This window comes from Camelus bactrianus, chromosome 10, assembly GCF_048773025.1.
Source record: "Camelus bactrianus isolate YW-2024 breed Bactrian camel chromosome 10, ASM4877302v1, whole genome shotgun sequence".
Classification (NCBI taxonomy): Eukaryota; Metazoa; Chordata; class Mammalia; order Artiodactyla; family Camelidae; genus Camelus; species Camelus bactrianus.
Window position 1 is genome coordinate 5,264,568 of NC_133548.1, and position 24,135 is coordinate 5,288,702.

The window sequence follows — 24,135 nt, forward strand, 5'->3', positions numbered from 1 at the left end:
ATCTTCTTCACACATCCTCCACATGGTAATCTAACTTGTTCTACTGGCAGCTCTCACCACCCAGTCCCTGTCCAGAGCCTCCAAGGACTCCCCAAAGGCCAATCCAAGTTCAGACTCCACGTCCACTCCCATCTTTGTCCTGCAATCACTAAGTGCCCCTGGGCTCTGGGCTGGGTTTAGCCTGGCATTCAGGGCCTCCCAGGCCTGGCTCCTTCCTACAGTGCTCTTGCCAACCTGAGCCATTCTCAACTGCCAGGCCCCTCCCTAAAATAGAATGCCCACTTTCTCCACCCCAATGCTGGAGGCCCAGTTCAAAGTCCATTTCCTGAGACTCCATGGGGCCCTCAGAGCCCTGCCTGGAGTGGGCAGCGATGGACATCACCCATGAGGGCCTGTAGGGCAGGGACACAGGCAGGATGTTGAACAGCCTCTGGGTACCTAAGGCCTGGTGCTGGGGGGTCCTTCAGGCTTCAGGGACCTCTACTAGGGGCTGCAGAGCAAGACCAGAGGGGAAGCTAAAGCAAGAGAAGGCGAAGATTCAGAGGCTGCAGTGTGGCCCCGAGGGCAGAGATGTTCATCTGTCCATGGGGGTGTCCTCAGCTTGGGCCCTGGCGGGCCGAGCTCAGTCAGTCCAAATGTGACACCGAGCCCATACTGCAAGCACCTCTTCCTGCTTCCCTGGGCAGTGGGCAGGAGACCCCTCTGCTCCCCTGAGAATGCCTGGGCCTGGACAGGCTGGCTCTGGACACCTGCCATAGAGGTGGAAGGGATCTAGCGCCACCAAGACCCCCTCCCCTCAGGCCCCAGACCCATGGAGGCAGAAAATGATCATTGTCCACGAAAGAGTCTGACAGCCAAGGAGTCAGGCACCATTTTTTATAAAAACGCATAGTATCATTTTCCACTCTTTAAAATCACATTCAAAAATCGGCAAAGAAACGCCCCGGGGAGTGAGTAGACGGGAGGGGAGGGCCTGCCAACCCAGCCCCAGGGGAGAGGGCGCGACACCACACACGGCAGCGAGACTGGCACGAGGGGGCATGCTGCGGGCGAGGTGGCGCCCTGGGGAAGTGGCACTGATGGGCCGTGGGGCCGTGTGGCTGGATAGCCGGTGGGGCACACTGAGCAGCCCGGGGTGGGGAGGGCTGGCCCTACCTGGCCCCCTCTCACTGTGCTGCCCAGCCAGCCCAGGCTGGCCCCCTGTGGTCCTGGGCAGAAGAGCTCTGCCTGGCCCAGGGAAAGGGGGCTCGGGGCCAGGCTAGGCCAGCGTAGCACAACCCGCAGGTGCCTTTCTGTGGTCCCTGAGCCTGGGCGCTGGGGGTGAGACAAAGAGGGGGGCTATGGTGAGGGCAGCAGCAGCCACTGCCAATGCCACCCTCCTGGCTGAGCCCGTGTCCAGGGAAGGTGGGAATGGAGGCAGCCAGTGTCGTGGGGGCTCTTCCTGGGAAAGGGTGCAAGAGCCCAAGTCACGTGGGAGGCCCTGGGGTCAGGGAGACAATGGGCCTCCTTGTCCACCAACTGGCTGAAGGGGCAGGTCAGTGCAGGGCTGTGTCCCTGTTGCAGGAGGGGCTGCGGTGGGAAAAATTCAAGTAGTATCCCTGTGCTGCAGCCTCCCCTGGGGTGAGGGATGCTGGGCCACCCAGGTGCTGCGGGCACAGAGCGCACCCCACAGAGCTGGAGGTGGCACAACACCGCGTGGCACCATCCCTGGGGAAGGGGCGGGGAGCTGCCGGGGGCTGCTGCTCTCCCTGCACAAGAAGACACTGGGAGTGGGTGACCCCTGGGGGTCACAGCTGAGGGTGGCTGGACAGTGGCGGGGCGGGTGGCAGCAGGAGCCAAGGCAAGCAGGCCCCTCCCTGGGGGCTGGGCCAGGCTGGGGCCACAGGAAATCACAATAATTACAAAATAAAACCTTTTCCGCTTGGCGGGAAAACAAATAATAAAAATTCAACAAAATAAATTAGAGGTTTATAAAAGGCGGGCAGGAGGGCGGCCAGGTGGTGGTGGCAGGTCAGAGGCCATTGGCGCTGCCGCGCTGCACCAGTGGCACCTTGCTCAGCTCCACAACAGGTGAGCGTGGCTTGTTCTTCATCTTGGGCACCCGCTGCACCAGCTGCTGGGCCTCACGGTAGGCGTCACGCAGCTCCTTCTTCCACTGCACCAGCTCGGGGTCGCTCTGCACACCCACCGGGGTCTGTCAGGCGGGGCCTGGGTGCCCCAAGGCCACTCTGCCCCTTCCCCTCCCTGCTGGGTCCCCCAGGTCCCCACTCACGTCGCACTGCAGGACAAACTGCTTGCCGCCTCGGATCTTGAGAAGGAGGCACTTCCGTTCCTTGATCTGCGTCTCCTCCACCGACTGGATCTCCTCCATGGTCAGCAGGCTCTGCTGCGGGGGGGGGGAGGGGGCAGTGAGGGCGCAGGACAGGCCCTGCCAGCCACCGACCCCAGGGGCTCCCAGCCCCAGCCCGCTTCTTACCGGGGCCTCGCCCTCGCCCCGCCACTCCAGCCGGTTGGGGAACAGGTAGAAGTACCGCCGCTGCCACTGGGTCAGGAAGGGGTTGCCCATCTTGGACATGTAGCCATGCATGATGCAGTCCTTGCCCAGGGCATAGTCTGACGCAAGAGAGCGAGAGAGGGAAGCTCAGCCAGGCCCGCCTCACTCGCCCTGCCTGGATCTGAATCCTGGTTCGGCTGCTCTCTGGCTGTGACCCTGGCTGGGTCTGTTTCTCCCACGGCAGCTGGTGACCCTCACCTTCCTCGTGGCCCAGCTGCTTGTTTTTGGTTTTCTTGCGGGCCTCCAGTCGGTCTGTCTCAGCATTGATGGTGTCGAAGACGGTCTCTGCCACCTCCTGCTGCCACCGCTCAGAGATGGTGAGGGGGAAGTTGCGGTAGAGCTCCTGGTCGCTGTCCAGCAACTTCACCGCGGAGACGAGGCAGGGACCAAGCAGGGACATCCATCAGCCTCAGGCCTGCCCACCCCAGGGCCCTGGGACAGGGTGGTCTGGTTCAACCGAACCCCCAGGGATGTTCAGGAGGAGCCTGAGGCCCAGGAGGCTGATGGGGCTGGCACAGGGTCTCACAGGGGCAGAGGAAGGGGGAGGATGCCACCCGGGCCAGGCTCAGGGGTGAGAGGCCAGGCAAGACCCAGTACCTTAATTCCTTTTGTGTCCTCCTCATCAAAGGAGCCAATGTCGAAGGCATCGGCCGCATTCACCTCCCCTCGTGGGGGGATCAGTGGGGGAGGGTACTGAGACAGAAAGGGGGAGGGCATCAGCATGGGGCAAGGGCTACCGAGTGCCCCGCCTGGTGCCGGCTCCAGGCTGTTACCTTCTGTAGGAAGACCATCTGCCAGTCCAGGGAGCGGAAGAAGGGGCTCTCCTTCACCTCCTGGGCCCTGTGGGGAGATGTGGGTCATCGCAGCTTGACACCGCCCGGGCTGGGGGCAAAGTCTGGGCTGTGGGGCAGGTGGCCCAGGTTAACTCCTGGTTCAGCCACTCTCTGGCGCTGTGACCTTGAGAAAGTTCCTTAAACCTCAGCCTGTTTCCTCATCTCTAAAATGGGGAGAAGGGCAGTTCCCACGTCGTAGAGCTGACATGAGTTTTAACGTGGTAAATCTTGCAACATCAAGTCCAGCACTTAGTAAATGTTTAATAAACATAAAAAGCTGCTGTCATCATCATTATCATCACCATCTTTGTTACAAGGCCCCTTGGGAAGCCTGTCCCTAGCCAGCTCCAGCAGCTGTTCCCCAGGCAGCCCTCCACCAGAGAACATTGGACAGGGCTAGCTGTGCCCTACTTCTGAGCTCTCCAGAAGAGATTGGGACCACAGAGGAGGCTCCAGTGATGGGACACAGTCCTTGTTCTCAGAGAGACACAGGCGGAGATTTGGGCAGGCTGACCCAGCAGCCTACTGCAGAGTCTTGGAGCCAGCAGTGCGGACACCACCCAGGGCCCAGCAGGGAGGGAAGGCCTGGGACAATGGCCCTGGTTCCAGGCACTCACCCTCGGCCCAGGCAGCCTAGTCTCCGGTTGACATCCCTCTGCAGCAGCCCCTCCAGCAAGGAGCGGAGCTCAGGGGAGAAGGAGTCGGGCAGCTCCACAGCCTGCAGAGAGGAGGAGTGGGATGTTGGTGGGGCCCCATCACAACTCAGGGGCTCCTGAAGCTGCTCAGGGCAGTGGTGTGAGGGTCCAGGGCCCCAGCAGAGGGAGAAACATAGCCCACCTTCCTAACTCAGCTTTCTAGCTCTGACAACACAGGGAGGGTAGAGACTACCAGGTAGGAGGCCAGAGTGGGGAGGGGGCTGGCGAGTGGGAACTAAGAGTCCTTGACCCTGATACCGCAAGAGACCCCAGCCTCACTGTGGGCCCCCCCATGGACTCCACCCAGCCTCCCTGGGCAGGACCCTCCACGCACCATTGTCAATGTCATTCTGTCAATCTCATGCTTGTCTTTGGTCTTGTGCTGCCGGAAGGGGCTATGTCTGGGCGAGAAAGTCCGAAGTCCAAGGTCAGAGCACAGGAATGAGGAAACTGAGGCAGGCAGCACAAATGATCTTTGCCTAACACCCAGGCTGCAGTGGGCCCCCTCCCCCACAGCCTCCCACCTAGACCAGGGAGGAGCTTGTCTCTATCCTGTCCCTCCCGTGCCTGGGACGGCCCACTCACCCTCGCAGCAGCTTGAAGAGCATGCAGCCCAGGGAGAACCAGTCAGCGCTGCTATCGTAGGCCACGCCCTTCTGCAGAACCTCAGGGGCCATGTACCCATGGGTGCCCCTGTGGGATCAAGGAGGCCATGAGGGGCTTCATGGAGGGTGCGGGAAGGGAGACTGGGGACTGGGGCACTCACACACTGGCGTGGGGCTTCTTCTTGGAGAAGTCGCAGGCCAGGCCCAGGTCTGAGATGCGCACATGGCCGTGCTCGTCCAGAAGAATGTTGGCCGGCTGTGGAGGAAGCCCAGTGAGCCGCCAGTGGAGTGGCTTAGGACAGGGCCCGGCCAGGCAAGATACTAGCTGGGTCGCTGTCTTCAATCTAGAGGGTTATGGGTGTCCAGGGACAAGGCCAAGGGTGGCGGTTTGTCTTCCTTCCCCAGTCACAGCCTGAATCCAGAAAATGGCTCGTGGGAGGAGGAGTGCAGTGGGGAGGAGTCGGGCTGGCCTGTCGGGGGAACAGGGCTCCTGCAGGCCTGGCAGGCCGGCTGTGCTGTGAGGAGGGACTCAATGGCAGGGCCTCACCTTTAGGTCCCGGTAGACAACGAAGCGGTTGTGCATGTGCTCCAGGCCCAGGATGATCTCAGCCGCGTAGAAGCGCATGTCGGCCTCGGAGAAGACCCCGTGCTGGGACAGGTGGTAGTGCAGGTCCCCGCCTGAGGGAGGCAGTGGGCAAGGGGCTCTCAGCTCCCGCCCCAGCCCAGCCCCAAGCCCACCTGAGGCCAGGCACTCACCATTCATGAGATCAAGGATGAAGCTGAGCTTATCCGGCGTGTGGAACGCATAGGACATGCAGACGATGAACGGACAATCCTAGGGGGGCGGGAGAGGAGGTCAGCGGAGGCCGTCCAAGGCTCCGGAGCCAAAGGCGGACCCAGTGGCTGGCTGCCCGCTCACCCCGGTGCTGACGAGGGAAAGCATGATGCGCTCGTTCAGGGCCAGGGTCTCCCCTTGCTTCATCTTGATGCGCTTCTTGTCCAAACACTTCATGGCGTACCTGCAGGGGAGGGTCTGGTCGGTCAGTCCGTCCAGTGGCACCTGCAGGACAGGGCCCTGGGGCTGGTTAGGTGTGTGGGCAGTCCTCAGGGCTCTTGTAGGGAAGACTAGACACCATGACAAGCGTAGGACACACACAGATGGAGAGAGAGCAGAATTGCTGGCAGGCTGGGCTCTGGGGGCCCCTGGCAGGCACCAGAACGACATGGCAGCATGGAGGAATGGTGCGTGGCCCTTTGTGGACACCTGACCATTCAGTACCCTGCCACCTGCCTTCAGGGCACCCCAATGGCCCTCTTCTCCCTCAGGCATGCCCCCCAATGCCAGCTGACCAAGTGCTCACATCTTGCCCGTGTCGGCCTTCCGGCACCCGTACACCTCGCCGAAGCCCCCTCGCCCAATGATGCGGTGCACGCTGAAGTCGTTCATGGTCAGCTGCAAGGACGGCAATGACTGGGGTCACTGTGGGCCCCGCCCCTTGGAGGCAGGGGGCTTACCCGAGGTCCCTTACTGGGGGGCCACCCTTGCCACATGCTTCCCTGCCTTAAGCTGTCCCCACTGGGATTCTGGCACTGACCACACGGCCACACCCTGGGGGTTGGAGGGCAGACATCCCTGGCCTCCCTAGCCCTGGCCGAGCCCTGGGCCCCACTCCCTGGGGAGGAGCAGCAGTGGGTGGGCCTCTCCTCACCCACCCAGCCCACTCACATGGATGTTGAGCTCCACATTCTTCCACTGGCAAAATCGTGTGAATTTATCGCTGTAAGAGAAGAACCGGGCTCAGATGAGCCTTAGAAAGTGAGTGGAATAATGCTGGGTGTAAGTCTGCCTCACACCACTCCCATTCCCTGGGGTCCTGAGCCTCACTGTCCTTTTCCAGGACTGCCCAGAAAGAGCGCCAGCCTGAGCTGCCCCTGCATCCCCAACGCTGACCCTGCTATCTGTCTTTGGGTTCCTGCTGGAATCAGATAAGCTCAGAGGGGAGGTCTTCCAGCCTGACCCAGACTTCCTGCCACCACATCCACAACAATGCTCATCTCATCCTTGCTTGCATACCTGCAGTGACACAGCACTCACTCCCTGTGAAGCTCCCACTCCATGGCTAGGTAGCTGGGACACTAAGAAAGCTGTTTCGTTTATCAAGCTGAAATCTGCCTACAACTCCCACCCACCAGGCTGGCTCTAGCCGTGAAGGCCACAGCGGGTAGTGGGGTGGGCATGTCCTCTTGTGCCCATCCCTGCCACCACCCCGCTGCTTCTCAGCCCAGATGCTAGACAGTCCATGGGAGGCAAGACGCATAGGTGGCCCTTCACTCCCTGTAGACCCTCCTGGGACAGGCTTGGAGATGCCTGGTGCTGAGGAGGGTGGGGCGGTAGTGTGGAAGAGGTGGCAACCTCTTAGGAGTCCCCACACTGTGGTGTAGACAGGCCCAGGGGCCCACCTGCCCGGGGCCTGAAGCAGGCTGGCTTCTCTCCTCCGTGCCATCCACACCCCTCCTCAGAGCGACCTCTTCCTCCCCTTCCTCTCCTGTGCACACCCCGCTCTCACCTCTCGATGAATTTCTGGAACACATCTCCTCGGAGGTTCTGACAAATCTCTTCGATATACGGCTAAGGGGGGAAGCTGGAGGTTGGTGACTGAGCCAGAGCGGGAGCCAACCAGGCTCCTGGACCTGTGCTGCCCAAGGGAGACCCCGGCTGGGCCGAGCAGCAGCAGGGAGAAGCCCAGCACACACCTGGAAGAGATCCGGAGGCACCTGCTTCTTCACCAGATGGCCCTGGACGTGCTCGATGGCACTTTTCGAGAAGGGCTGGGGAAGACAGAGGCATCTAAATTCTCCACAGGGCCCTTCCAACCTGCCCCCACGCCCAGGCCGGCAGGCGGGTCCGGGCACTCACGTGTGAGCAGGCCAGCAGCTCCTTCATGATGTAGGTGTCAAAGATCTCCCGGCTGCAGGCCAAGCGCTCCTCCTCTGTCTCCAGCTTCTCGTATTTCTTGATCTAGAGGACAAGATCCCCACAGGTGACCTCTGGCCCAGGGGGTGCGGGGGCGCCAGTGCCAGCTGTCTGTCAGATTCAGTGGAAGCAGCCCAACACTCTCCGCTTTCTCCACGCACAGCAGGACCAGGCCCTGCCGTCTGCCAGCCCACCCAGCCTCACCTCCTCATAGAACTCCACCAAGGGCTTGGCCTCCTCTAGGTGCTTCAGGCAGAAGTCTCGGAAGAGCAGGTACCCTGAAAGCAAGCGTGTTGAGTCGCACTGAACACACCCGCCCCTAGAGGCCTTCCCATCATGGTGGGGTTGGCTCTGGGCTTCCCGGGTAAAACTGGCTAAGGAGAGGGCAGAGTCTGGTCCAGGCAGCCTCAGAGGCTACCACCAACCAAAGATTCCTGGATTCAGGGTCAGGGAGCCTGCATTTCCACCCGTCTCAGAATCTGCTTCCTTAGATGGTGGCTGGATTGTGACTGGCGCCTCAGTGAGATGGAGGTGTGGGGCTGACTCTGGCGTCTGGGCCCCCCACCATCTCACTGCAGTCTAGGGCCTGTGTCTCCTCAGAGAGGGGGACACGCCCACCAGGAGGGCTGTGCAGGTGCAGTGAGACCCACCTGGGCCAGGCCAGAGCTGCAGCGTCGGGGAGGAAGGCAGCCTCCCTGCACCTTACACCCCCTCCACCATCTGGTTGACTCTCATAGCAGCCATGAGAAACAGGCAGACAGGAAGGGCAGGTCCAGTTGGGGAACCTGAGGCTCAGGGAGGCCTGTCAGGCAGGCGGTATGTGGCAGGTCCTGAGAAGGACTGGCCAAGGGGTGGGGCCTTGGTGCAGGGGGCCTCAAAGGGCATGGGCCGCTGGGGGAGGGAAGTGGTGAGACAGACTTTGGGAAGGGCTCCCAGGAGACCTTGGACAGGCTGGCCTCATTCTCCCCAGGGATGGGGGCTTGGGACCTGGCAGAGCAGCCCTGAAGGGCAAATCAAAAGGAAGGGTGGACCCTACTCTCTCCAGCCCAACATGGGTGACCGGGCTTGTGCTGGGTGGCTTTCCACATCTCTTGGAGGCTCTGTTCCCACTGCCTGGCACCTCTGCCAGAGCTTGCAGCCATCACTTCTGGAAAAGGCAGACTAGCCTTTCAACACTATACCTTTAGCAATGTGTGACCAGGGCTCCCCAGAGGGCAAGCGGCTTTACTGACACTGCCGTACCCAGCCCTCCAACAGTCGGCAGTGGGCCTCCTGAGTCTGAGCTACTAGATAAGACTCAGAGAGGTGAAGCAATGTGTCCAAGGTAACACAGCACAGGCAAGGGACCCAAACAGTATGCTTCCGGACACACTGACTCCCTAAGCCTGACCTCAAATGCCTGGGCCTGCCATGCCAGGCCACTCCCATTTCAGAGCTGAGATCTTGCTCTCTGCAAGGCCACATTGGAGCTGTGTGTGGCTGGAGCCTGCTTCCCCGAGACCTGCCTCCACACTTCCCTGTGTGCCAGTCTGTGGGGTGGACCCACAAGACTTCTAAGACAACGGGAGGGGGAGAGAGGAGGGGCCTGCCGAAGCAGGTTGCTCACAAAGAGGGCCCGTGGGGGCGGGGGCGGCCGACCACAGCACGCCAGGCGCCACAGGAAGGGCCCCGCCCCTTCCTGTCAGTTCTACCAACGGCCAGAGCAGCTGTGCCTGCGCCAAGGGGAAGCTGCAACTCTCAAAAACAAAAACCCCAAAGGAGGAACTTCCCTGGCGGCCCTGGAAGACTGCTGGGCCCCCACCCCCTTCAGGGGGCTCCCAGGGACAATCAGGGGCTGGGAGGCACTAGGGTCACAGCTCTGCTGCACCGGGTGGGGGGGCTCACTGGCTGCCCTGCCCCCTCCCCTAGTGGATGAGACACCAAACCTCGGTCCAGACAGATGGGAGGGGGCAGGAAGGCGGCCTTGGGGTCTTCCTGCCCCCACGGCCTGGGCCTGGGCCTGGGCAGCTCGACAAGTGATGGCAGTCTTGGGGGTGGCAGAGCCCCCACCATACTTACCCAGCTTCTGGGAGAAGATCTTCTCGAAGGTCACCTCGCCCCGGTCTTCCAGGTACTTCTGCATGACACTGCGGATGCTGAAAGACAGAGGGGCCATGGTGACCTGAAGACCCCATGGCTCCCGACAGGCCTGCAGCCCTTCCCTGGCAGGTTGCTGCTTCCTCTCCCAGAACCGGGAGTGGAGGGCACTGCTGCCAGGTGTCAACTGCTCCCTCCAGGAAGGCAGGTTGGACCTGACCATGGGTCACACCAGAGGGACTTGAGGAAGCCTGCGCTTATCCACCAAGGCTCTGTCCCCCAAAGCCAGGGTGGCTGCAGGTGGCTGCTCAGAAGTCTGACCCCAGCACTGCCTCGTGATGCCTTTGGGAACTTGGCCAAACCTCAAAAGCCAGGCCTCACCCATCAGCAAATGATGGATCACGAAAACATGGCCCCTTCTGACAAAAGGATACTGCTTGGCCAGGAAATGGAGAGAAACCCTGATGTGCTGGCACGTCACACATGGACAGACCTGAGAGCACTCCGCTAAGGGAGAAAGAGAGTCACAAAAGGCCATGTACTGTATGATTCCATTTACATCACATGTCTAGAGCAGGCAAATCTACAGCAACACAAAGCAGACTTGTGGTGTCGGAGGCTGGAGAAGGAAAGGGGAGTAACTGCTAATGGGTACGGGGTTTCCTTTTAGGGTGACAGAAATGTTCTAGCATTAGGTGGCAGTGAGGGTTGCACAACACAGTAAATGTACTGAAATCCACTGAATTGTACACTTCAACATGATGAATTTTATGTTATGTGAATTGTATCTCAATACCAAAAAAAAAAAAAAAAGCCAAGCCTCAGTTCCTGTGTCCCCAGCACCTAACTCTGGAGGGCAGAGGAGGAGGGGCTGGCAGTCGTGACCACGAAGCCCAGGCCCACACTCCCCGCCCCCAGTTACCTCACCCCAATGCTGAGCTTGCTGTCTGGGAAAGTCACACCTGGCCATGCTGCCTGCCTCAGTTGCACCTTGCTGTCCCCCCTTCTTCTTTCCTGTGCTACCCAGTCTCGCCCTGCTGACCCGCCTGTCATGAGGGACAGCTGTGGTCACATCTGGGCCCCTGAGGAGTGCTCTTGGCTGCCATGCTGAGGGCCGAGCTGATGAAATGTTTACACAGCATCACTGGGGACACGTGGGGCCGCTGGCAGGCCACTCATGAAGGGGCTGCTGCTGGTGAGCACCCCACAAGCCAACCTCTCTGTATCCCTGTGCCCCTCTAGGAGCCCAGCACAGGGTCCATCACCTCCTGGAAGGCACCATGCACCCCTGCCCTCCAGGTAGTCCCTTCCAGGGCACCAGTCCTGCGTCCGTGGTTCTGTGACATTAGACAGCTTGAGACAAAGCCTGAGTGGGGCCCAGTCAGTCGGAGGAGACTCGGGAAAGAAAGTGTTCTAGGCCGTCGGGAGAGGCTGTGTAGAGGAGGAACTTTACTGATTCCTCAAGTGCAAGCAGGATGTCGACAGGTGGTGAAGCCCAGGGCAGGTGGGTGGACATGAGGGCAGGTGGGTGGACATGGGGACAGCAGGGAAGACCTGGCCAGGGATGAGGCTGGGCACAGGACACTTGGGAAGCTTGGTCCAGGGAGGCAGGCAAGTAGACAGTCTCCGTCAAAGGCACCCACAGGAGGAAGCCCAGGTATCTAACGGCACTGGGCTGGGAAGGAGGGAAACAGGTGGGGGAGGAGCAGGCTCAGGCTGTTGGACGGACGGGCAGCAGAAAAGCTGACAAGGCTAGCTGGGGGTTTCGAGGCTCCAGGCCCTGTCAGAGAGGTGAGGAGAGAAGGCCCCAGGCAGGGCTAGTGCTGCCAGCAGACCCTGCCAGCCTCTGGGCCAGGGCTTGAAAAGGGGGACTCCTGCACTTTTATGCTCAGCACTAGCCTTCTGGGATGGTCTCGGTGGAGGCACAGGCTCTGGGCCTCCCAGGTCCTTGGCTGCATTCGAGCCATACACGAGAACACAGGGGTATCCGGAGTGGTCATGAATACAGGCCTGCTGCCGTGACCCCTTCCCCACCTCCCTACCCTTGGACACTTGGAGGTGCGATGACCTCCTCCGAAAACTGTCTCCAACAGGAAAACCAGTGCTGATGACTAGGATAGCCCTCCTGTGTCCCCATCCTGTGACTCCAACCAACAAGAGAAGATCCCCAGCTGAGGGCTTTTCACTTCAGAGCCGGTTCCCTCCGGGAAGGCAAGGATGCCCTCTGCAACCGCAGGGCCTCCAAGGCTGGGATGCAGCCCTCAGCCATGCTGGCACACACTCCCCTCCTGGGAGCCACACCGCAGCTCAAGCCCACCAGCCACCAACAAGGATACATCCCCTGGGTCCCATGGGACTCACAGGGACCCAGGAGGAGAGACCAGATCCCAAGTCCCCCATGTGCTTTACACACATCAGGAGCGAAAACATCTGTGAAACTGAACAAGGCAGCCTCCACCCTGGGGCTTGCACACTAGAGACTAGAGACCAGGGAGGCCACAGGGCACAGTCTGTGCCAATCTCTTGGGGCTCCCCACTCTGCGACAGCCAGTCTGGGGCTCCTGTTCATGTTCAGACAGGGAAACAGACTGGGGGGTGTGCTGGGATGCAGCATAGCAGGGAGGGCCCCATCCAGGGTAGTGAAGGCTAGGCAGGGTCACGACCAGGCAGCCAGGAGTCAGGGGTATGGAGCCCGGGAACCCTGCGAGGGCCAGATATCTCCCGGGAGGGGGACCAGGAAGGATGGGGCCTCACTACCCGCTGGCTCAGCTCTTGGCTCTTGGTGTCTGCACCCCATTTCTGTGTTTCAGGACATTCCAGTCTATGGAAGGGGATGAGGAAAAGCAATAAAGAGGGAAGAAATATCACAAAATGTTGACCCTTCATGGACGTGGATGGTCAGAGGGTGGTCAGGTGTGGTCAGGTGTCCAGACAGGTAGATGCAGATGATGGGCAGAGTGACTCCAGCTTGTAGGGAGGACCCTACCCGGCAACAGGGCGTGGCCCCCACAAGTGTCACAGGGAAGCCCCCCGGGAACCAGAAAGATTGGGACCTGCTCAGCAAATGCGGTGCGATGGGAATGCCCAGCTGGGAGCAGGGCCACCACTTCCCACTGCAGGGCTGGGCAACCCCACCGAGCAGCCGTGGCCGGACACGCAAAAGCCTGGGAAAGGCGCTCCCGGAGGGCAGACCTCCTCCCCTCCAGGCGGCTCTGCTGCGGCTCAGCCCAGGGAGCAGCAGAAAGTGCCCAAGCTCCACGCTGCCGCCTCGGTGGCCAGACCCCGCCTCCCGCCCCTCGGAAGGCTGCACAGGGTGGCCCAGCATTCTTCCCAGCCCGCAGCACTTCACTTTCTTCCTTAAAAAGAAAAAAATGTTTTCTAAATAAAATAAACAACTCCCCCCCAACCAAACACGAGGTCAGACTCCAGCAGAGTCCTGGCAGGGGAGGCCCCCCAAGCGGCAACATGAGGGTTTCCTGTCCATTCCCACGAGGCTGGGGCCAAGGGAGCTGGCAGGTTAGAAAAGTGTGTCATGGGGGATGCTCCCGCCAGGGTGGCAAGTACAGGCTGGCACGGGAGAGGCGGTTGCAGCTCGTGGGCTGGGTCACCTTCATCTCCCACACCCACTCCCCGATACTGGCAGAGTCTGGAGTGGCCACAAGCCCAGAACAGCATTCCTGTCCCCACCCAGGTCAACAACTCCCATATCCAGGAACACATGGCTGCTAGATTGACTCCGGGCTGTCAGGAAAGCCAGCATTGTCCCCCCCACAGAAGGACCCTAAGGCTCCAGTCCCTCTGGGAAAGGGCCTCTAAACGCCTTCATTCCCTCAGTCAGAGGGACACCCAGGCTAGGGTTCCAAATGGGTCTCCCCACCTCCCTCCCTGAGGCCAGGCCAAGTAAGAAACTTTAAATGTCCGGTTTCCCCACTTGTAAAATGAGGATGTCAACAAATGCTGAATTGCCACCACCGAGCAGGCCCCTTAAAATGCAGAGAGGACACAGCAGAAGGAGAACTCGCCTAAGATGTCAGCCTTGCTGTGAGGACTGACGGTCCCCTCCTCCTCCTGGAGGGAGCCCTCCTGCTGGAACCCCCAGCCTGCGCCTCCTTCTAGAATGGGATCAGAAGCTACCTGGTCTTGTTCAGGTCTCTGCCCCACACATGCCATGTCCTGGGAGGGTGGGGCTGTGGCCAGGCAGCCTCCTGCCTGGCAAGCTCCCTACACTGCCCCCCCAGGGCTGGGCCAACAAGCACTCTACAGCTGCAACTCCACTTTGCTCACAGATCAGCCTCAGGCTCTGTGCTGCTCAGCCTGGGGGCCCCGGGGGGCAGACCCGATACCTGCCCTCACGAAGTATCGAGGGCCCCTTGGCAGGAGCTGCCCAGCGCCCTGCCGGGCACGGCCGCCTGCAGCCAGGGCTGCTCACTCTGGCTCCCGTGGCTCTGAGGAGCAGGCCCAGCCCAACACTGGGGGAGAGCACTTCCTCCCTCCTAGCCGAGTGTGGGCTGGGGTGACAGGACGGCAGGGAGGGGGTAAGTGCTGAGGGGGAGAACTTCTGGTACCTTCGGGCACCACGTGGCTCAAAGGAAAAGCTAAGTCCCTTGCTCTGTGGTACAGCGGCCTCACAGACGACTCCCACTCAGGGGCACAGACCATGGCTTGTGTGGCCTGGGAGAAGCAAACACACTCATTTTGATGGCAAGGAAATCTAGGCTAGAAGAAGATGAGTTGCTTACCCAGAGTCCTGACCAAGTTAGTGGCAAGGAAATGTCCAGCCCTCCCTGAGAAAGGACCTCTCACCAGGCAGGGGCCTCCCCTCACCTCTCACCAGGCAGTGGACTCGTGCCCCCATGCCTTGCCCCCAACCCCCTTCCCATCAGGCCTGGGGTAACCTTGGCTGGCACCTGGCAGGCCAAGAGCCATGGCTCCTGTGCTCTCGTGTGACACGGATCCTAGAGCCACGAAACCTCAGGAGGGTGCAAGCTGGCACAGGGGTTCCGGGCCTAATGGGTCTGGTGCAGCCATGCCTGGAACCGTCACGCTCTGGGAGACGACGGTTAAGCCGGCAGATCAGAGGCTGCAGCTGTGGCTGAGGTGCTCCTCTGTGGCATTTCCAGGAAACCTGGCACCAAGGTGGCAGCGGTAGGAGGAAGTCCCTGGGGACCTCTTAATATTTCTCAATGACTCTCCTTGGGGCTGAAAAATGTCCTCAGAGCTTGAGCACAGGGCCATATACCAAATGGGAAAGACAAACCCAAACGGCCAACTCTGGATCAAGTCCTGAGCCAGGAAGAGAAAATGATCTCCAGGGGGCACCGCACACACAAGCTCACCGAGAATGAACGCGGCCACCCAGGTTCCCAACGGCCTGGCGACCACAAGCAACTACTTCCAGGATGTGCGGGAAAAGGCGCTGTGGCGGCCTTGTCACACATCACAGCTTCTGCACCCTGCAACTCATTGCCATCATGTTAGAACAGACCCAGAACAAATTTCCAGGGCATCTTGCCCTGCAGTTCCCAGGACGGGGGCTCTCCCCAAACCCAAACCTAGAATGGCCTCCAGAGTCAGAGAACCCCCTGCTCAGAACAGAGCTGCTATCACATTAACACCAGAAAACCCACTTCTGAAACCTGCCCCTCTGCCAGCAGAGATGGCACCCCCCTCATTAGAGTGATGCAGAGAAAGTAAGTTACTGTTTCAGAAAAAGATGCAGCCAAACACCTCATTTTTAGTATTTCTTCTTTGAAACAGATTAGTAGTAACTCGAGTGTAATTCTGTTTTATGTGACCAGCAGAGGACACGGGCCCCTTGGGGCCACAGTAAAAAAGGGCACGTGTGATGGAGGCTGTGTGTTCCTCAAAGACTCTGAAGTCCTTGTGGCTTCTGCTGTCTGTTCCAAGGCAGGAGCATAATATCGTGGAAGCACCAGCCGTGCACAAGCAGCCCCAACCCTCCAGCCCCCAAGCGGTTGGCTCCTCTGCAAAGCCTACCTGGGTGCCCGGGAAGGCAGGGAACACAGCTGCAGAGTGTGCCTACACCTGACGTCACCAGGAGTTTACTACTAGGAATTGATCGTGCATTAATAGGACACGTTATTCCTGGGTTGGCAGAGCCTAGATTCCCCGGCACAGATTCCAACCTGTAATGTTCACACTCCCTTCAAATCCATTTACTGAGGGACTGGCAGGCAGGAGAGCAACTTAATAGCAAAAATGTGAACCCCCACCCCCACCCCCGTGCTCTGGAAAGGAGAACAGATGGGAAAAGACGTCCTGGAGATCATTGGGGCGGGGAGCAGGGGCTTCAAAAGCCCAGAGGGAATGACTGCTGAAGAGATAATCTTGTTTCCAGGGGTGGGAGGAGGGAGAAGGCTGCTACTGGAGTGGAAAGTTCTGGGTAAGGGATAAAGGCTGGAAACAGCAGGGTTTCTCCTGGTGATGGAGAAGTGGAGGGAAGAGAAGGGAGAAAACCATTCCCTGTGCCCCTTCCCTCCACAAATCCAGGGCAGGAGTCCTGGAAGCAAAGAGTTAACAGGAACGAAGAAGAAGCGGAGGAAGAGCAGCGGGTCTGAGACAGGGAAGCCAGAAAAGGGCAGGAAGGAGGAAATCCCTGGTGGGGGGAGGGACCAGGAAAGAAAGAGCCTAGAGAATGGGAAGCTGCAAGAGGCACCAGCTCTGACAATCTGCTGCTGGGGCTGCCACTGTCAACAGGGAGGGCAAGGGCATCTCCTGGGACCGCCCAGGCCCGTCTCCTCAGCCTGAAGCCCAGAGATTAATTACATGAGGCCTCCGTGGTCATATTAAGCAAATGCCGATAATTACAGGACTGCTCCTGCTGCTGGGAAAGGGAGACAGCAGCTCCTTTAGGGAGAGGCACAGACCACAGACCCGGAGAGCTGCAGGAGCACTGAGAGGTCACCAGTGAAGGGCAGCACCTCCTTTACCAAGGTGGAAACTGAGGCAGGCTCTCTCACTCAGGGTAAGGGATGTGCCCTGGTCCCCTGTGAGCTGGCGCTGCAGCGGGATTAGAAGCCGGGTCTCCTTCCAGCTGCACAGCTGCCTCCCTCCACAAGAAGGGTGAGAAATGGGTGTTTCCTCGGATTCCATAGGGTGACAGAAGGAAAGGTCCCTGTGCCAACTCACAGTGGCACCGCGCCCAACAACTCCTGTTCCCCAGGCCTGAGGAGTCAGAGCTGTGATGCCAGCCCCAACTCCCAGCCAAGCCACTACCCGGGCACTGGCCGCAGGGAGGCTGCCAAGATGGACCACCCCAAGGCAGGAATGACTCCAAACAGCACCTTGTCTTAGACAAACTGGCCTTTCTCCTTGACCCTGACTTTGTGGGTTAGGGGAAGACATGACCCCAGGCTTGGAGCTGCCCCCACCACTCGCCCCCTCTATGCACTTGCTTTGCCAGAGAGCTCAGTTCTGTCCCAGCGGCCGGAGGGGGCTGGGCCTTGTGAACCAAGACAGTTGAGGGTGCTGGGGGCTGGCCTGGGGCTTCCAAGCCACCTCCCATGACTCCCTGGGCAAGGGAGTTCCAGCTGGCACACTCCACAAAACAAAGACCAGGCTGAAAGCAGAGCTACAGAGGGGTGTATGGAAGAAACATAGCAGGGAGAGAGCACGTGGGAGTCCAGAGACCCGAGTTCAAATTCCACCTCGCCTGTGATCAAGTCTCTCCCCTTCTCTGAGCTTCAGCTGCTTCAGCTACTTAACGGGGAAAATGCCACAGTTGTGTCTGTTTCCCACAGTTGGGAAAAGGATAAAATGGAGTAAAAGCACTTTGCAAACTGGGAAGTGCCAGGCAAAGGTAAGAGACAGTCATAAATGATGTTCAGGGTAGGAAGCATCTGACCCAGTGGGTGTGTGAAGCAGAAAGCAAAGAGTGGCGTATCCTCTGATGCAGGAGGCCTAGAAATCCAGGGCCTTCCCTGGCCTTAGCTCACGCATGGTCACTGCTAGGGCCTCTAGGCCATCTTGCAGGTGTGGGCCACCTCCCCAGTGTCGTGCTGCCAGATGGTGATCCTAACCAAGAGCCCCTGACACTTGGCTTTCAGTCTCCTGCTGTTTCCCTAAAACTCACAGCTTATCTAGTTTCAGACACTACACAGTCCTGATATTTCTTGAGCAACTACTACATGCATAGCGTTGCCAACTTCACAGGTTGGTTTCTGGATCCACTGAGATGACAGATGTCAAAAATAAATAAATTATTATAATTTTCACCATTATTCCTATCACCGCAGCAACATCACAGAGCGTAAAGGGGACAGGAAAAGAGGAACATCTTGTTTCTCAGGGTTCTAACACCTGCAGAGCCAACCCAAGGCGGGGCCCCATCAGGAGCAATGCACTCTGGGGTGAGATTACCCAAATGCAGAGTTCCAGAAAAGGCCCCGCCTCACGCTTTGCAGTCCAACCTACAGGAGGGTCTCGAGGCCGCTGACACCAAGGAGAGCAGCTGTGAGCCCCAGAGGCTGACTCTCCCATTTCCTCCCTCGTGGCTTTGTCATTTCTGAACTCATTTTTGTTCTAACTGTTGCTGCTCCCTGGACAGCCCCCAGCTGACAGTCAGTTTGGTTCCTGTTTTGAGAAATCTGATTGCAAATGTCTTAGAAAAAAAGGGCCCTAACGGCCTTTTCAAAACGCAGACCAATTTTCCTCTCCCAGGCCTGGTGTTCAGTCAATCCGAAACCCAGCGAATAGTGCATAGGGGAGGGTGCGGGAGACATGAACATGGTACCCCCTGCATGGTACCCCTGGCAACTTTGGGTCCTGCTTCAGAGACTCAGGATGCCACAGAGTCACAGCCCTTATTTCACACTATCCACCTTTCACAGATGAGAAAACCGAGGCCCAGAAATGGGAAGGGACTTGCCCAAAGTCACATGGTAAGACCAGGACAGTGGGCTGGGGCTGGGCTCCTGGGCTGGCTGGGTGCCAGCATGGCAACTCTCAGGTATGGACGCAGGAGTTGCTGGGACTGGTCTCGCCATGTGACATGAGGAATCATGGTGGGCACACAGCTCTTGTAGACGCAGGACGGCCAAGCACTGGCTCAGGCCAGAGTGGTGGACACAAGGTGGAACTAGAAGCTGGAAGCCCTGATCTGGTGGCTGGGCACCACCCTGGATTACCTGTGACACTGGCAGGCCACTCATCTTTTAAGACTTCAGCTTCCCCAACTGTTCCATGGGGACAAAACCACACCTGTCCTACCTGCCCATGGGCTGCTCTGAGGGAAAGCACTCTAGAAGCCATAAAATGCTGGACAGCCTCAGCTATTGTCCATACCTGTCTACTCCCGCACCTAAATCCTGAACAGTTTAAACTTTGCTATCAGGTGCAACGACATCAGTTGTCTCACAGAGGGGTGGCAGCCGTGGTCCAGCTGTTGCAGGGGTGCTGGGCTGTCCCCTGGCAAACAGCACCCACAGGGCACCATAAGCAGGGCCTGCCAGAGGAGGAATTCGAGGGCAGAGGGACAGTGGGATTCCCTCAGTGGGATGGGCACTTCCCCACCAGCACTCCAGCCCCCAAAGCATTCAAACCCCATCCCAAGCCAATGACCCGCCAGAAGAGTGGGGAAGATCCGGGAAGACTCTCTCTCCCAAACCTCGCATAAGTGTCCACCGAGGGGGCTGGGGGTGGGGACAGTGGAACCCGAAGAGGGCTGCTGGGAACAGGGACAGCTAAGGGGTGGGCCGTAGAGTCAGGCCAGGTTGATGAGCAGGCAAAGGAGGGGATCCCATGGGGACCCAGGGCCACCGGGAGGAGGAAGAAGGGGAGCACGAACCCCTGGGGGAGAAGGTAGGAGCAAGGGGCTGACGGAGCTGAGGGCGAGTGTATGAAGGGAAAGGGAAGCAGAGTTGGGCAGGGGGTACTGAGCGGGTCGGGGAGCCAGTGGGGCTGGAAAGCTCTGGGGCTGGGACGCTCCAGGTTCACCGTGCACAGGGCCCGGGGCGCAGGGGTCGGGTCAGGGCTGCTGGACGCGGAGCGGGGGCGGGGGCAGGAGGGGTCGCGGGGGCAGTGCCCGGGTGGTCTGGGGCTGCGGGGTCGAGGAGCGAGGCAGCGGGGAGCGGGGCCGAGGGGCCGGCGGCCCGGGGCCCGCGCCCGCCTCACCTGGGCTCGGGCAGCAGGATCTTCTTGCTGGCGCGCGCGGCCGGCGTGGCCTTGCTCTTCTCCATGGCCATCAGGTAGCTCACATCGGCCAGCACCGCCTCCAGGTCCGCCATCTTGGCGGCGGCGGCGGCCTCTCCCGCCGCTCGGCTCCGCTCCGCTCGGCTCGGCGCGCTCGGCCCGGCCCGGCCCGGCCGCTCCGTCGGCCTCCGGCGCCGCAGCCCGCCTGGCCCCGCTCGGCGCCCGCGGCTCCGCTCGCCGCGGCTCAGAGGCGGCGCCGCCCCATGGCGCCGGCTCGGGCCCGGCCCCGGCTCGCTCCGCTCCCGCCGGGACTGCAGTCGGGCCGCCGCCGCCGCCGCCGCCGCCGCCGCCGCCGCCCGCGCCCCGGAGCCGCCGCCGCCGCCTCCGGCCCCGCCTGCCGCGCACAGCGCCCGCGAGCCCGCGAGGGGCCGGGCGAGCGGGCGGCGGCGCCCCCTGGAGGCCACGCGGGCTGGACCGAGCCTGACCCCCGAGGCCACCCAGGCCCCATCTCAGACTCCGACCCCAGCCATGACCCTGACCCCAGACTTGAAACACAACAGGGACCTGGGACTGAAGAAGACACTAGACCCAGACCTTGATCACAACTCGAATCACAACTCGGACCTCCTTCTGGCAGTTCAGAACATGACCCCAGGGACTTGGATCTCACACTCTGGCTATAACCCCAGATCCCTGACCCTGGATGCAGTTGGAAACCTGACACCACACCTGGATAACATTTCTGACCCCAGACTCCAAACAGGACCTGAGACCTAGACCTTGGACCGCCACCTCTGACTCTGACCATGACCTCAGATCACCACTCTGGGCCTGCCCCTCTTTCACACCAGACCCTGACACTGACCCCAGACCCCCAACAGGATTGCAGATCCAGATTTTGCACCATTACCCCAAATACTGATCCCAACCACAGACCACCACCTCGATCCCATCTTGGTTACTGACCCCAACCTTGATTCCATCCCCAGTCTCAGACCACTATCATAACTCTAAACCCTGGACTTGAGGGCAGGGCCCAGGCCTGGACTTGGACTATTAACCCAGACCAGGGTTCTAGACCTAATACCAAAAACTCTATTGCCAAAGATACAGACCCAGGACCAGGCCATCCAACCAGGACCCGGACTGGACCTAGAACCCTTAGCAGGTCTGACAAATGCAGCTAGACTCCAAATGTGTCCCAGTCCCAATCCCTACTCCCCCTGCTCCAGACCCAGTCCTGGCCCCAGGACTCCCACTCAGGACTAAGGACACTGCATCAACCTCCACCTTTCCTCTGGACCAGAATGATCATTATTTCAAAAAGTGGGATCAAACCTCTCTCAGCCTGGGAGGGCACAGGGGTCACTGTGCTGCCTGGCAAGGGAAACTCACTCTGCCGAGAGCCCACAGTGGAGAGGATCCATGTGTCTCACAGCAGCAGCCCCCATCTCAACCTGCCACTCTCTAGAGCCTCTCTCTACTTTCCAAGGTAACAAGACCCACTCCCTCGCCTGGGCACATGGAGTCCAAGCCTCATACCAGTTTGTGGGCCAGAACCAGGACCCTTTTGCCAAGCAGGGGATTATCCCATGCACTTCTCAGGCTACCTTCTGAGATCAGCTTCAGCAGAGCCTATAACTAGACCATATCAGGATGATGAGGGTCCCTTCTCAGTGGGCAACACCACCATCCACCCAGATACCCAGACCAGAACTCCAGGCATCATCCTTGACTCCCCACTCTCCCCCTGTCCGAATCTGTCATTACATCCTCCAATCTGGTCTCCTGAGAATTTTCATGAACCTGTCTGCTCCTGAGGATCCCCCTGGCTGGTGCCCTGATGCAGGCCCTGGCCAGAGATAACTTTCCCAAGTCTAGATCTGTTGGGGTTACTGCCCGCTTATCAGTGCTCCAGGCCACCTGGGACTTCTGAGAGTGGGCACTCAGAGAGGGCTCCAGGGCCCCACCCCAGTGTGCCCAAAGCAGATCAGGTGAGCAAGTTCCTTAACCTACAAGTCAAGGTCTTGGATGACTGGGTCCTGCTCCCTCTCAGACTTGTGTTGCCACCATCCTCTATGCCTGAGTCTCCCCTGTCAGCCCACCCATCAGTTTCTACTTCTGTGCCTTTGCTCTTCCTTGTTTCTGGAAGCACTCTATGCACCCTCTTCCCTGACTGACTCCTGCTCATCCTTTAAGACCCACCTCCTCCAGGTAGCCTTTTCCAATCCCCCAATCCCAACTGTGTACATCTCCAATTCTGCACTATTTCCTTAATTTGAAAATGTATCAATTGCAAGATGCATCATTTCAAGTTTTGACAGGGGGTGGGATGTATGTGTGTGAGACCTTATTAAATGTCTGCATCAACTGCAAAATGCATCCTGATGTTAGAAATGCTCATGTATAAACAAAGGGTACCTCCCTTTTCCCACTGTAACTGATGCTCCTAGTTCACCTCCTGCCCCCCAGGGCCCACCACACAACCTGACACAGAAAGGTATAGTCAGTGTTCGATGAAGAATGAGTGACTAAGAGAATGAGCTCCTCAGCCCAAGGTGGCACATGGACTCTGGGGTAGAACACAGCCAGAGGCACAGGGAGATGGAACAGGAGGCCTCTAACTTCCCTCCTCCCCTCCTCCCCAAGTCTTCAAGACTCTGACTACAGTCACACGCTGGCCTGGGTTTTCTGGAGCAGCTACTATTTAAAAAATTGCATCCACTGGACTCCTCAGACCAGAGTCTCTGTGAATTCTGAAAAGCCAGCCATCCTGCTCTGGGAGGTGGCCCCACCTTCTCGCTTCCCTTGCACCCCCAACCACCACCTGAAAACCGAGAAGTCCCTTCCCACCCACCACCCAACCAGAAACCCAGGTAGGCCTGAAGCTGGGGTTCTCTGAGAGAACCAGTCTCCAGGGAGTCCCCTACTGATTCCTGGGACCCGGGAAAGCAGCTCCTGGAAGCCCTGAGTTGGGAAATTAGTGCGGGGGGACTGGCCTGGTGGAGGTTGTTTTTTGGATGGTGCTGCCCTCTGGTGGTTGAGGGAAGGTTGATTGTAAACTTGCCTTTTCAGACTGGCTTCAGTCATTCTCAACAAACCTATGGTCCCCAGACTTCACCAGCCTCTGGCTGGGATGCTGAGAGTGAAATAGGAGTGGAACTCCATCTCTGCCCAGCTGGCAGACCTGCAGACACATCATTACCTGGCATCTCCCCCAGATGACTAATAGGTGTTGCAAACTTAACACGTCCCACACTGAGCTCTTGCTCCCACTACACAGCCCCTGTCCAACCAGCTCCTCTCCTGCCTCCCCATCTTAGTCGTGGCTCCTTCATCTTCCAAAACCTGGGAGTCACTCTTGATTCCTCTCCTCCCTCACCTGCCCCCGCCCCACACAGACACACTGTATAATGCAGCCTGTCCTGTTGACTACCTGGTGTGCCTGTCTACAACCCCATCTGAGTCCTATCATTTCCTGCCTGGTGCTGACGCCTGCACCAGCCTCCTTTAGGAACCCACTGCCTCTCCTCTAGCCAGAGTTTTTCCAGGCCTAGATCTAACCCCACCTCCAATGACTGCACTTAGGATAAAGCCCACCCCTCTCCATGGCCTGTGGGACCTGCAGTCTGGTCCCTCCCTATCTCTCTAGCTCAGTTCAGTCTGCCCTTCTCTGTACCCTTTAGTCTCCCTTTAGTCTCCAGATGGTCTTTCTTTTCTTTTTTAATTTAATTTTCTTTTTTTTTTTTAATTTCTATTTTGGGGGGGTAAATAGGTTTATCTATTTACTTTTGGTGGAGGTACTGAGGATTGAAACCAGGACCACGTGCATGCTATGCATGCACTCTACCACTGAGCTATAACCCTCCCCCACCCCCAGCCTCTGGTCTTTCTTCTGTCACTACAACAAGCCAAGTTCATTTCCACCTCTGGGGTGTTGACTTTATAATTCCCCTTGCCTGGAATGCCCTTCCTTCCCCTCCTTTCGGCAAGAAAGGCTCCTGCTCACTCTGCGTCTTGTGGGCTGAAAGGTTCCTGTTCAGGGGGGCTCTCCTCCTGTGTTGCCCCTGTTTGTTGTGGTCACTGCTGCATTCCTCACACCGAGCATGGCCCTGGGCACAAAGTTAGTGTCACAAAGAGAAACAAGATTAAGTAGTGGCCCAGTCTGGTGAGGAAGAAGACCCCCCTAAACGTGTACCTCCAATTAACCTGGCAAGGGTGATAATGTGAGGAGATGGTGTGCTCAGGA

At 59.0% G+C, this 24,135-nt stretch overlaps 1 protein-coding gene across 2 annotated transcripts; it reads right to left on the reverse strand.

Annotated features, from left to right (window-relative positions):
- Positions 1-862: 862 nt before the first annotated feature.
- On the reverse strand, positions 863-20,206 carry GRK2 (G protein-coupled receptor kinase 2). Of its 2 annotated transcripts, none has more exons than XM_074371657.1 (21): positions 19,869-20,206; positions 9,720-9,796; positions 7,866-7,939; positions 7,605-7,706; positions 7,442-7,516; positions 7,255-7,316; positions 6,414-6,465; positions 6,049-6,140; positions 5,607-5,706; positions 5,444-5,522; positions 5,235-5,365; positions 4,849-4,943; positions 4,668-4,775; positions 4,417-4,483; positions 4,005-4,105; positions 3,328-3,394; positions 3,152-3,247; positions 2,753-2,915; positions 2,477-2,613; positions 2,273-2,383; positions 863-2,176 (listed from the first exon to the last, which is right to left on the reverse strand). In XM_074371657.1, exons 1-21 carry the CDS (start codon positions 19,979-19,981, stop codon positions 2,012-2,014), a joined length of 2,067 nt encoding a protein of 688 aa, XP_074227758.1. In that variant the 5' UTR covers positions 19,982-20,206; the 3' UTR covers positions 863-2,011. The 2 variants fall into 2 exon arrangements, with proteins under 2 accessions (XP_074227758.1, XP_074227757.1); XM_074371656.1 differs by having other exon boundaries at positions 2,273-2,386; positions 19,869-20,202.
- Between the last annotated feature and the right edge of the window lie 3,929 nt (positions 20,207-24,135).